Below are 12,767 nucleotides of genomic sequence, written 5' to 3' on the forward strand. Positions count from 1 at the left end.
ATCCTCTAAGAAGACGTCTACACCACGCACAATCCAAGGATAGACCGTGAAAGGTTAAAATTCTTCTAATATTGTCTTTGTAAAGCTTCTAAATGATTATAAATTGAATGGTCCACCCAATGAATATAAACAGCAAGAGTGAGCAGCTGCATAGATAAGAGGCACACAAAAACAACAAAAGCTCGAAGAAAGAATAGCTCTGACCTAATGTTACACCACCATTCGATGGTAAGGATATATCATTTGAGAGTTGGATTGGTTAACATTCAACTTTTTCCTATCAATTGACTAGTTGCCAAATTTCTTGCTTCGCTTGACTGAGCAAGCAATATGTTGCACTCATGATGGATGAATACGATGAACAAAAATGTGTGAAATTACGGGTTAATTTCAACCTACGTATTATTCTCATCAATGATAAAACTTTTATGTCCACTTATTGAAAAAAGCGGGGATAGTCCGATAGCTAGTTGCGTGAGGTTATATGCATTCTTACAATTTAAGCAAATAAGCAACATTTCAAACTTTTAGAAACATTTTCTCTCCATGTAAACATGTATGTTTTTCACTAAGATAAAGCAAGGGGCAGCCTAGTGCATAACGGTATTTGATTTCAATATTGTATTGTGGCAAAACCTAGTCACAACTGTAGCATATATACTGTATTTATAAGATGACACATTTCAAATTTTTGTAAACATTGTAATATGTTTGACCTTCTTTGTACATAAATGCAATAAGGACCATTTGTAACAGCTTTCATAAAGCATTTTAAAACGAACTTCAAATACACAGAGGATCAGCAGATGACAACTATTATAGTGTATTGTATGCATCACAAGAGGTTGGAAAAAGTCAGCACGAGACATTTTTAAGGGACAAAATTGAATCGTCAAAGTTTGAAGGAGAATACACAGAAGTCATAAGCATGCTTATTTTTGTACCACTTATTATATGTCGGGAAGAACCTTGATGATATTTTTCTCAATGTGTAAGTCATTGAAGCATGCCTTTACATCACAAAAGCTTGTAGCTATTAGAGTTTCGGCAAAACAGAAATTGTTGAGCCGATACACACAAGAATTTCACAAATTATCCCAATAGAAGTTTTTTGTGGGACCAACAGTGTAGGAGTAAAAAGCTTATCCACAATGGAAGACACTTGGGAAAGAACCCAAATTCACCCAATTGGACAGTTTTGGCACCACCGAAACCGATTGAAATGCAAAGTGAACTGTCGATCCTTCCACTTTCAATTCAGTTCAAGAGTCCTTACAAACATATAAAGAAGAGAAGACTGGTATGATATCATCTATTAAATCAAAAAGAAGAAAATTAAACGTAGAGTGCTGAGGAAGGGCTTGATAGGGATTGTAAATGCAAACTATACTTGTCCCTTTGAGAAATACACTCCAGCAGAAAAGCGATTGCCTTTACTGAGTTTTACTGAGTTTTCCACCTTGTAGAAATATTTCCAGAATAAATATATTGTGCTGATGTTGCTTCTTTCTATTTCAACAATTCAGTTCTTTGTGAACAATTCTTTAATTCCTCCTAATTGTCAGTGTCATTTGGATGTCCGAATAGTAGAACAATATTCAACTTGTTTTGGTGGAAACTATGGATCAGCATGCCAGATCTTAATTCAAAACATCTTATAGACTAATTATTAATACAACGCTAATTAGTCACTCCCTATTACTAGTTTTGAAAAGCACAGATATTCTAATTTCTACTGTGCGTTCTCTTTCTCTGTCGAGGTACATTTGCATGTAAACATGTATAATCAATAAGAACTATCTTTATAATACTTTGTAGTTAAACCTCCAAAATCTTTTTTGGTATTATCCAAAATTTAACAGCTATCTTCGTGCTCTACGGAGTATATATTCATAATGCATAGCATTTGAAGCTTCATTTTTAACTGCAACTATATACACCATCCATTTATCAAGGAGACTGAATGAGATTTAATTATAGCCATCTATCTTAATTGACCACTATATATCCATTCTGATCAAATTGCCATGCAAAAGCTCCAGGGAAGCCTCGTAGCCTCAACCAAATGTATTTTCACCATTGTATGTAAGATAAAGAAATCCATCTTCATCCTTGTGGTCCTCATAAACTGCAGACATCAAAGCCCCTGCCCTCCAACAAATACACAATAGATATAATTAGAAAGTTAGAAAATTGGACAAAGGTAAATCCATTTAAGCATCATTACTACGTCAATTGAAACAGCAACCAGAATAGCCAGAAGCCAGTGCTTCTGTAATCACCGCAAACATAATTTAATATGAGCCTTCCAAAATAGTGTTATCTGTGATATTGGCTGCCAATATTTTGTAGATGTCATCACATGTAGTCATGTTTGCATGGTTCTTATGTGCAATAAAGGGTGATACATAATAAACCCAATCAAACATGATATTTTTAAATATGTAGTGGCAAAAGAATTAAGTGCTTCTGCGATACTTGTAAGTCTCTAGATACAAACACTTTGGTTCAATCTTACCAGTTGGTGGCAGCACATTATTCAAAAAAATAAACAATGCTTTTTCTGCACTCAACTTTATCCTCTTCCGTATCACATACACAAATTGCCCCACAGTAAGACCTCCTGGCACCAAAAATCTGAAAAAAAAACAACAATAGATTAGGTAAAAGTCAAAGATATAAATATGTTTGCTTTTGCGTTACATCAACCTCAAAGTGCTATGCAATATTTACATGTTGATGCCTAAAAGACAACATTGAGAAACCAATGACTTGGCCAAAAACCACAGAAAAGTTTATAACTGTAATTAAAAAAAAAGGGAATCACTGCATTAGGAAAAGAACAAAGCACAAAGGATAAAGAGAACTCAAATGAAAACAAATGAAAAATTAGACAGAAAACTAAAAGAGTTAATTTGCCCACTTTAATTAAGTAGCTGATTTGACGATGTGAATTGAATTTTATCATATTAGAGAACAGCTTCAAACATTAATTTTTGTAAGTGAATTCCAAAATCTGACCGTTACTATTAAAATGATTAGAAGATATGCTTACTGCCCAAACCATAATGGATATCAAAGCATAAATAGTAAAGAGAACTCAGATGAAAACAATTAAAAATTAGACAAACAAAACTAAAAGAGTTAACCTGCTCACTTTAACATTGATTTTGTTGGTGAATTCCAAAATCTGACCATTACAATTAAAATGATTAGCAAGTATGCTTACTCTCCCACCCATTATGGATATTCAACTTCAAGGTTGGGAGTATAACAGACTAAATGAAATGTAGTCTCAAGGAAACTTTACACTGAGAGGAAAATTCATTCCAGAAAAGAAATTATGAACGTAGAGACCCTGTATTGAAACAGAGATTAGAAGGGACTGGAAGACTTTATAGCCAACCAGATTGACTAGAGGCTTCTCAAGGAAGTCTGAACGCATATAAGGACTAACCTCAACTTTGGTTAGCGACTTACCATGCTTTCCAAAGATTTGAGCACATAATTGATTTATCAAATGTAAAGGATCAATTACAGAGATGTAATCAGAGTGGTCGTTGTAACCCGATTTTAGCTAGGGTAAAAATCATCATATGATGCATATTGTGCATATGCAAAATATAATTAGGAAGCAGATGATGCAATCTATTCAAATTCTTATGCATATCATTTTACTGGGTGTTTGTGCTTGATAAATACCTGAATGTTAATTATGTACACTCTCAGAATCACAACGGTTTTGCATGCACTATTCAACTAAAAGCAGGATAATCAAAAAATAAAAATAATTGCATTCTAACATAAGCAAATACCACTTTCAACAACAATATAACTCAATTTTACATTGCTCCAAAATGTATTATGAATTATTTTAGTTCAACCCTCTTAATCATAATATATTCCAAAAGCATGCTTTTCATATCATCCAATTAAACAATATTTCTTCAGCAGGGAGACTTCAGCAGGGAGAGGTCTTTCTTTCTAAAAATTTAAGTATGGTGATAATTTTCTCAGACAAAATTGTCAAAAAAAGCATTCAGAATCATCTTTAGATCCTCATCTCATTTTCTAACATTTACAAGGGCAATATTTCTTCCGCAGGTCTTTATTTCTAAAGCATGAAGAATGGTAATAAATTTCTGAGACATGATTTTGTCAAAAATAGTATTCAGAATCATCTCAAAGTCCCGTTCTCAGTTTCTAGCATTTGCAAGGGTTAACATCTTCCTAGAAGACACTTATATTCTCTCTCTTGTCTGCCTCCTTTACCTGCAAATTTATGCAGAAAGTTCTTTAGTTATACTAAGACATATTATCTCTCTTGTCTGCCTCCTTTACCTGCAGATTTAGGCAGAAGGTTCTTTAGTTATACTAAGACAGCTTTCAAGTGGCCTATATAAAATGAAAAAAATATCAGTAAGTAGCAGATTCTATTGGTGGGGGCAAATGTGATATGTTTCTTTTCAGAATATTCTGTATATGTGTGCAACTGTCTAATGGATGAATTTGAAACTGCCTAGAGCATTTTTTTGTGGTCTCAAATATCTTTTGAATTTCCTAATTCTAAGTTTAAATAAAAAATCACAATCACTTCCTATGTTTTAGGGTCATGGTCAGCATACTGCAAGAATGTGGGCTACAATCAGATAGCATAATTCAAATTCAGGCACTTGCTAATCATGTTAAAGGAAGTTGTCTCACTTGTTGATTACAGAGGAATTATGATTAATGTTGCCAATGATTGACTTATGACCGGAACAAAATAAGCATGAGATATTAGGCATATGGCATAGAATAAACAGTGTTACGGTTGTTTCAGCCAATTTGAGCGCTTGGGTTATCTGATAGACATCTAAACCTGAAAAACTTTGCTGTATCATTTCTCTATATGGGTAAACTTTGGAGGGAAAAATTATATAAGACAAGTGTTCATTTCTAATATCACATGCTACATTTGATTATCTTGAATGTGAAGGACCAAGATGATTTCATGCTGAGAATATAGTAATGGGTGCAAAATGACTAGATACATATTAGAAATGTGGCATAAGCATTTCCCAAAAGACTGGCATCTTCAAATCTACTACAGTGTTTTCATCACCAAGTATGGTTTCAACTTTCAATTGCTAATTTCAAAAATTAACAGCTTTGAACACCTCTTTTGAGCCATCTGAGCAAGAATAGCTACAAAATTCAATCTGAACTGAGACTATAATAAACTAATATAAAACACATATTAACTATTGCATGTTTGCTCTTAGCTCTTATCCTATGAAATAACAAAAAAACTTGAACAAATAGAGAATAATACTATATTTTAATCAGCCCATACATAGTGACATCTTATTCAGTTTGAGAGATTGCCCCTAATTTAACTAGTCATTCTCACTGATACACGTCTGTGCCATTCATACTTTACACCTGTGCAGGTGCCTGCTCAAATATGAGGACCACCTTAAACAGCATAAGTTAAAATTATGGCAATACTGAATGCAGTAAAATGTATGTCAATGCATCAAAACATGTTTAATACAAAAAATTATGAACATATATGTCCCTTAAAATGTTTGATATGCATTTTTGACACAGAGAGCTTACTTTTTTGTGTCAATGTCAGGTAAGTCACTTTTCTCTGCCTTCTCAACTATAACCTGCATGTTAATAAAAAAGCCAGCAAGAAAACTCAGGATAGCAATGCTATTTCTTTATGCGTGTACACAGATGGGTTATTATCAGCTAAAGTATTAAAATTGTTTTACTGTTCATTGAAAGAACGACAGAAAGACATTTAAAGATCTAAAAGCATATTGTGATTTATTCCGAGATTAACTTCATGATCTTACAGGTATCCTATCACTGTACTTTTCACGTATCCTTGCAGCCTCAGCTTGCCTCTTCTCTATTGCAAAAAATTGTCAATGTATTAGTCATGCTTGCTAACAAAAAATTAACAACGACAACTGATGCCCAAGTGTTGAGGATAAGAAAAGAATGAGAGCTTCATAGAAATTAAAAATAAGGATAGTAAAAGGTAATAATTCCATGCCCAAGCAGTGGGTATTTTCAAAAAGATATTGATCTTAATAAAAAACCTTGTAACATCTTATTGAATTTGAAACAAAGTACATTCTAATACAAAACCATATATTCTGAAAATTACAAGAGAGTATTCCAACAAAACAAAATTATACAAATGTCCAATTAATCTGAGTAATGCCTGCAAGAAACTATTGCCAGATGAAAACAACTGGTCTACATATAGAACTGTGAAGCATTGTAAAATAATTGTGTCCATTGTTATGTATGTATCCATGTTTAATGTATTAGTTTGTCAGTAGAGATGAGTTTTGGACTTTGGCACAAACAACCCAGGTAAGCATGTAGAAGGAGCTTAAAGTAAAAAACCCCATGAAAGTAAAATCAGTCATCATGTGACTAACATAATGATATGCAGGTGGAATCAACTAGCAAGCTATGGTACTATAATTGTGACACCAAATCTATTCCCAATAATAATAGGTCAGTATCTTCTCGCTTATTGTTTCCTGAAATTTGGTAGATTGCTTTGTGTACAATACCGAACGATCACACCCCAACCAAAGAAGAGACTTTAGTACACCTATCTGGCAAGTTTGAAGAGGGAAGACAATCCTCTATGGCATAAACAGAAAGGTAATATTTCTGAGACAAGGTAACAAAAAGGTAAAAATTGCCAATCTGAAGGGTACAAGGAATCAATAGAAATGCTTAAAGAAATGGAACTGATACCTATTGCATCTGATCATAGGCTCTAGAAACCCTTAAAAAAGGTTGAAGAAATAGTAAAGAGGTTTTAACATCATCTGTTGACTGAAGAGTACCAAGAGTTACTGGAACAGCTTAAAGAAATGGAACTGAGACCTTTTGCATTTGATCATAGGCTCTAGAAACACATAACAAGGTTGAAGAAATAGTAAAGAGGTTTTTATCATCATTTGGTGAGTTACAAACTATTAATTCAATGAATGCGAAGCTGAAAGGGCCCCAAACCTCAGTTCCCACAGAAGCAAATATCTAGTGTTCTTTCCCTTCTGTTCCATTTTTATTTACCTTTCTCAAACTTTCCATTCATGCAGCAGCAGCTGGTAGAAATACTTTGAACATCACAATCACAATAGCACATGCTGATGGTGGGCTAGAAAACGTGATTGTCTTTAATCAAACTGTATAATCCATCTACCATATTTTTGTTGATATTTCTACACAGAAACTAGTTTGAAAACAAATTTACTCAAACATGGCAATTTACAAGTGTAGCAAAAAGGTGAAAATGCCAGTCTGAAGAGTACCAATGATTAATACGACAGCTTAAGGAAATGGAGCTGGGACCTACTGCACCTGAATATAGATTCTAGAAACACATAACAAAGGTTGAAGAAAGAGTAATGAGAGTTTTAATGTCATATGGGGATTGAGTCACAAACTGGGAATCCACTGAAGGCAAGGCTGAAAGGGCTCCAAACCTCAGTTCACACAGGGAAGCAATGTCTAGTGCTCTCTCACTTCTGTTTCTTATTATTTACCTCTCTCAAACTTTCCACTCATGCAGCAGCAGCTGGTGGAAATACTTTGAACGTCACAATCGCAATAGCATGTCATACATAAATGGTGTGTTAGACAATGTGGTGGTCTTTGATCAAACTGTATAATCCATCTACCATATTTTGGTTGAACTTTCTAGATATAACCTTGTTTAAGACCAATTTACTCAAATATGGCAATTTACAAGAGTATCCAGGCATAATGAACAACTTTGTATACAAATTATAGTTTGCTTTTATGAAATGAAGTAAAAAAAATTAGAATAGATGCCAATTAATCCAAACTTCTGACACTAAATATTTTAGTAGCAAATTTTAATTAATTTCTGCACATATAAGTAAATATACGATATGCATGCATAGTTATCAATTTAAACTTCATGGTATAACATAATACATTGTTTTAATGGCATGTCTGGGATTTTTAGGCAGACCCAGACCAGTGGGGACTACATAGGGAAACCTCCTCCCCTCTATTCTAACATATATATCAATAGACACTTACATATTAATCAAACATGGGCACATGGCCAACCATAGACTAAAATGCGATGACCACAACAGGACAGCCAACCACACACTTATAGGTGGCAATCACACTTGGGTGACCAGCCACTCGGGAAGAGGTGGTGACCACACCTGAGCGACCAACCAAACACTATGAGGCAGCGACCACACCTAGGCGGCCAACCACAAACTAAAAGGCAGCAACCACACCTGAGCAGCCAACACACTTAGAGGCAGTGACCACAAGACTCATGCTCACTTAGATGTTACCATTAAATTAAATCTTAGAAGTTTACATTAGAAAACCACAATGGAAGTCAAAGAGATACCACTTGGAAATCCACCTTAGATTGTCTCTTTGAGGATTTGAATTTGGGTCTCCACAATGAGAACCCAATTCTTTCACCAATTGAGCTCAACCCCATTGACTGGTATCACATAATATTTACACAATATATTCATGGATTCATATTTGAATGTTCAATTTAATATTAAATAAAAAATGTACTTTATACTAGAAAGAACCGATTAACCTTGTTTTTCTTTATGATTTTCATTTCTTTTGATATCCCCAATAGGTAAGGTGTTGCTCATTAACATTCATCAAAAATGTCTATTCTGGTTCCCTGATGATATTCAGGGTAGCAACAGTTCAATATCAAAAATTGTGCCTCTTTAAACTTGAATGCAATGTAAACCGTGCAATACAATAATACTAAGAAAATACTCAGTTTACAAAAGTCTGATTTTGTCAATCAATAGTTTTAAAGGACTGGTGCCATGCACCACCAGAACTCTGGCCTTACAAGACAATCCACAGCCTGAAGTAAATCTAATCCAAGCCTTTATTTAAACTTCGATGATAGCATATGGGAGGCCGACTAGACTAATGGAAGAAGGCATATGGGAGGCCGACTAGACTAATGGAAGAAGGCCGACTAGTTTAAGAAGATACAATTATTCCGACCAAGGATAAATATAATAGTAGAGGCTGACTTAGGCTAACCTATAATTATAACAGTGATTTGCTTATGGAGGCCGACTGAGATGAATTATTAGGCACCGATGGTAAGAAAGTTATATAATGTCATTAACATGGGCAGCGGCTCCTTCAGAGAACAAATAATAATTTAATAAGCAGCAATTCGTCAAAAGATTCAACTAAAACAGAACAAGAGTGTCTCTTGGCAGCGGTTAGCATAACGTGAAGAGGTGTGATTCTTGAAAAAGAAATAGTGGGATGAAGAGGTGCGACTCCATCATAAATTAAAGACATAAAAGGAGGAACAATTCATTTAAGGAGGACATCTAGAAAGGATCAATGGATTAAGAGGAATAAGCAGAAAGTAAGGAAACTAAGAGTAGAATAAGAAAAGTTAATAAATTCTGAAATCTGAGTCTAAATTCAAAAAGGTATCCATAATGAAACATCTAATGGAAAGAAACTGGATCTATAATAAAAAAATCATATATATATACACAGCAGTAAGACATAACCTACATATTCATATTTCAAAACTATTCGGTATGTCATATGTGGAATCTAATATGTCTAGATGAATTGCTTGAATTACTTACTTCATAAATAACTGTGTATTGATTTTAAGAAAGCAATCTTATTAGAATCAGCAAAGGGAAATACAAGGAATGTGGGAATGCGAACAACTACCCATTAGGTGGACACTCATTAGGTTGGTTACTTGTGGGCACCCATTGAGTCGGTAACTTGTTCAACGTTCATGGGCTTAATTGAGGTGGATACTATTCCGGCATCCTATGGTGTTTCTTCCCTCAGATTTCTAATAGGGTTGAGGCCTGTCTGTAAATGAGAATCTTCATTGCTATTGTTTTAATGCTAAATAATTAACTTCCTTGATGCAATGACTAATATGTAGAAAGTACTATTGAGGTGGATAGTCTTCCGGCATCATATGGTGTTTTTTCCCTCAAATATCTAATAGGGTTGAGGCCTGTCTGTAAATGAGAATCTTCATTGCTATTGTTTTAATGCTAAATTTAACTTCCTTGATACAATGACTAATACGTAGAAAGTACTATTGAAAAAAAATCATGTTATCGCTATTGTTATTTTGTGCAAATTTCAGGTATATACCTACGGGGGCATTACAACTGGTCCCACAATAACACAAAGCATGTAAAGGAATAAAAATAAAAAGATTTGTAATTCGCTTTATTTTCTATATTCTTTCAAAATGGGCACTTTTGGTGTACAGAAACTTGCATACCAAATGGTTGTTCCTTCTTGAAAGTATTCTTGGCCATTGTGAAGCACCTTAGATAGAATGTAACTTCCTCTACTCAGCAGCAACCAATTTCTCCTGCTAACGAATGGAGAAATATTATAAGGAAAGAGAAAACAGATTTAAAAAGCACGGACAAACATGCATAGATAAAATCGGTATTTGCATAATTAAGATCTCGTGCTGAAGAATTACAAGTTAGCTATTTGCCTCAAAGAACAGACTCTTGCTGGAGAATACAAGTTCGCTATTGACTTCGTCAGATACAGTTGATAGTAGAACACATGTCAAGAGACAAATAGGTACAAAACTGTGCTGAAAATGCCAGACTCGCAAGAACCACCTATGCTGTCCTATTATAAACCAACTTTAACCTTCATTAAAAAAGATGAAAAACTAGAGGAATATGTCTATTATGCAACAGTTCTGGAAAACAAAAAACAAAAAAATTCAATTCAGAATGGGCAAAACACACAACTCATATGCAGGTGAAACGATTTTCCACCTTCTCATGTAATCCAGCATTAAATTTTCTGTTAAGCAAATATATTTAGCATATCCTTATTGCGCATAATTGAATTAAATAGTTAACCCATAACTCTTTAAGAAAGAATAAAGATGTATTACCCATTACATAGTCAAAATATACAAGAAAACAATCTATATGAAACTAAAAGGTGACGGTTATTTATTAGGCTACAGCCAATCCAGAGGTCATTTTAGTATTATATGGGATTTGGCTTTGTGGAAGCCAACAATAATTTCTTTCCATTCTCATGTATTACTAAATTTTCGTACCCCTTGGTTTTAACCTTGTCACCAGCTCCATAGCAAAACAGGACCTAGAAACTTTATTTTACACATAAATTCCAAAAAACGTGACCTGGCATCATGACGTTCGCTGATTCTAAGACATAAACAAGTAAAGAAAACAACCAATAACCCAGTGAAACCTAAGGTATAAAACTGTGTATAAGGTACTTATCTATTAACAAAATAAATGCAAGACAGATTTTTTATGAATGATGATGAAATAACTACATACAGGATACTGAAAATACATAGCAATGGCGTGCAACGCCATCAATTGATTTGCAAAAATCCTACAGTTTATGGTTTATAAAGAGGTCGTTCAGATGTTCAGCTACAGCTGTTACCACAAATTCGGTGCCCAAAAACAATTAAGAAGTATATCCCTGAGAAAAGCTGAAACTGATACCAATTCTTCACCGAGCCAAACCCCTAAATCGACCTTAGAGTCTACCGAGAAAGGCAGGCGTTCACTTACTTGAGTGTTATCCGATGCAGGCAGAGCGAGAGTAGCTTCATCGCAAAACAAATTTAGGCTTCAACCATAATTTATAGCGAGAATAGAATGACGTCGGTGATATTTGGGCCCGCTTGACTTTACGGTTAATTAGGAATAGTAGGCATTTAAATTCATCTCCCTTCTCTTGCCTGCAAAAATAGAATGGCGTCGGTGATATGAAAGGGGAGGACACATCTACATTTGGGCCCGTTAGACTTTCGGGTTAATTAGGAATAGTAGGTAGTTAAATTCATCTCCCTTCTTTTGCCAAGGTTAATGGGAGATGAAAATCAAAGTTGATTGTGTGATTTGTACTATGGAATATTGTAGTGATATAAAAGGATATATTTACATTTCGGTTCTTTAGACTTTAGGGTTAATTAGAAATAATAGGTATTTAAATTCATCTCTTTTTTTTTTTTTTTTTTGGTCAAAGTTAATGGGAGATGAAATTCAAAGTTGATTGTATGATTTGTAGTATGGACAATTCTAGTGATATACAATGTATAATTCATTTATTTTTATTTTTATTGAGTTTATTTTGAAGAAAAATTGATATCATTGAGATGTTTGTGTTTAAAGTAGATTTGTGTGAGTTTAGTTAAAGTAGTCAAAAGATAAGTGGTGTGGTCTTGAAAGCTCAAAGATAAGTTCTATATTCTCGATGACTTGTTTTGTTCTTTCAAAACTTGTATTAATCAATATAATGACAAAAAAATTATTTACAAAATGAAAGATGGGATTAAAACTACCAATATTGTGGAAACAAACCATTTAGGGCAAGTAAAAATTGTATTAGTGGGTAAAAGCGAGACATGGATATGGGTGAATGTAAAACAATATTAGGAATCTTGAAATATATAGCAAGGTGAAAATAGTCCCAAAAAGAAAGAAAGAAATGTTGCACACAAGCAATGGTTAAAAGCATAGTTAAACAAGGAAGTATCACAACTTTGGCCTAAAATATACTAGGGTTAGTAAAGGGGGAGTTGAAACAAAAATCTATAGCCCCATATCCACTCCTCTCACTTGGTCATCAAATAATTATGTGCAAGAATCGATGAATGTCAAAACTAGGATAGAGGGAATGGAGGTCTAGGGAGTAGG

The 12,767-nt window shown here is 34.2% G+C and overlaps 1 protein-coding gene across 4 annotated transcripts; it reads right to left on the minus strand.

The window, feature by feature from the left end:
* Positions 1-1,783: 1,783 nt before the first annotated feature.
* LOC131060808 (autophagy-related protein 8C-like) lies at positions 1,784-11,791 on the minus strand. Of its 4 annotated transcripts, none has more exons than XM_057994222.2 (6): positions 11,640-11,791; positions 10,337-10,429; positions 5,847-5,902; positions 5,602-5,654; positions 2,519-2,637; positions 1,784-2,146 (listed from the first exon to the last, which is right to left on the minus strand). In XM_057994222.2, exons 2-6 carry the CDS (start codon positions 10,371-10,373, stop codon positions 2,058-2,060), a joined length of 354 nt encoding a protein of 117 aa, XP_057850205.1. In that variant the 5' UTR covers positions 10,374-10,429; positions 11,640-11,791; the 3' UTR covers positions 1,784-2,057. The 4 variants fall into 4 exon arrangements, with proteins under 4 accessions (XP_057850205.1, XP_057850208.1, XP_057850206.1 ...); XM_057994225.2 differs by having other exon boundaries at positions 10,337-10,432; positions 11,640-11,744; XM_057994223.2 differs by lacking the exon at positions 11,640-11,791 and adding an exon at positions 10,547-10,697.
* Between the last annotated feature and the right edge of the window lie 976 nt (positions 11,792-12,767).

This window comes from Cryptomeria japonica, chromosome 10 (genome assembly GCF_030272615.1).
Source record: "Cryptomeria japonica chromosome 10, Sugi_1.0, whole genome shotgun sequence".
Taxonomy (NCBI): domain Eukaryota; kingdom Viridiplantae; phylum Streptophyta; class Pinopsida; order Cupressales; family Cupressaceae; genus Cryptomeria; species Cryptomeria japonica.

Excerpts from the sequence above, each read along its gene's own strand:
- LOC131060808 (XM_057994222.2), bottom strand. The coding sequence starts at position 10,373 with ATGGCCAAGAATACTTTCAAGAAGGAACAACCATTTG. Across the intron at positions 5,903-10,336 it reads CAAGAAGGAACAACCATTTG|AGAAGAGGCAAGCTGAGGCT; the intron begins GTATGCAAGTTT and ends TTTTTGCAATAG. Across the intron at positions 5,655-5,846 it reads AGTACAGTGATAGGATACCT|GTTATAGTTGAGAAGGCAGA; the intron begins GTAAGATCATGA and ends ATTAACATGCAG.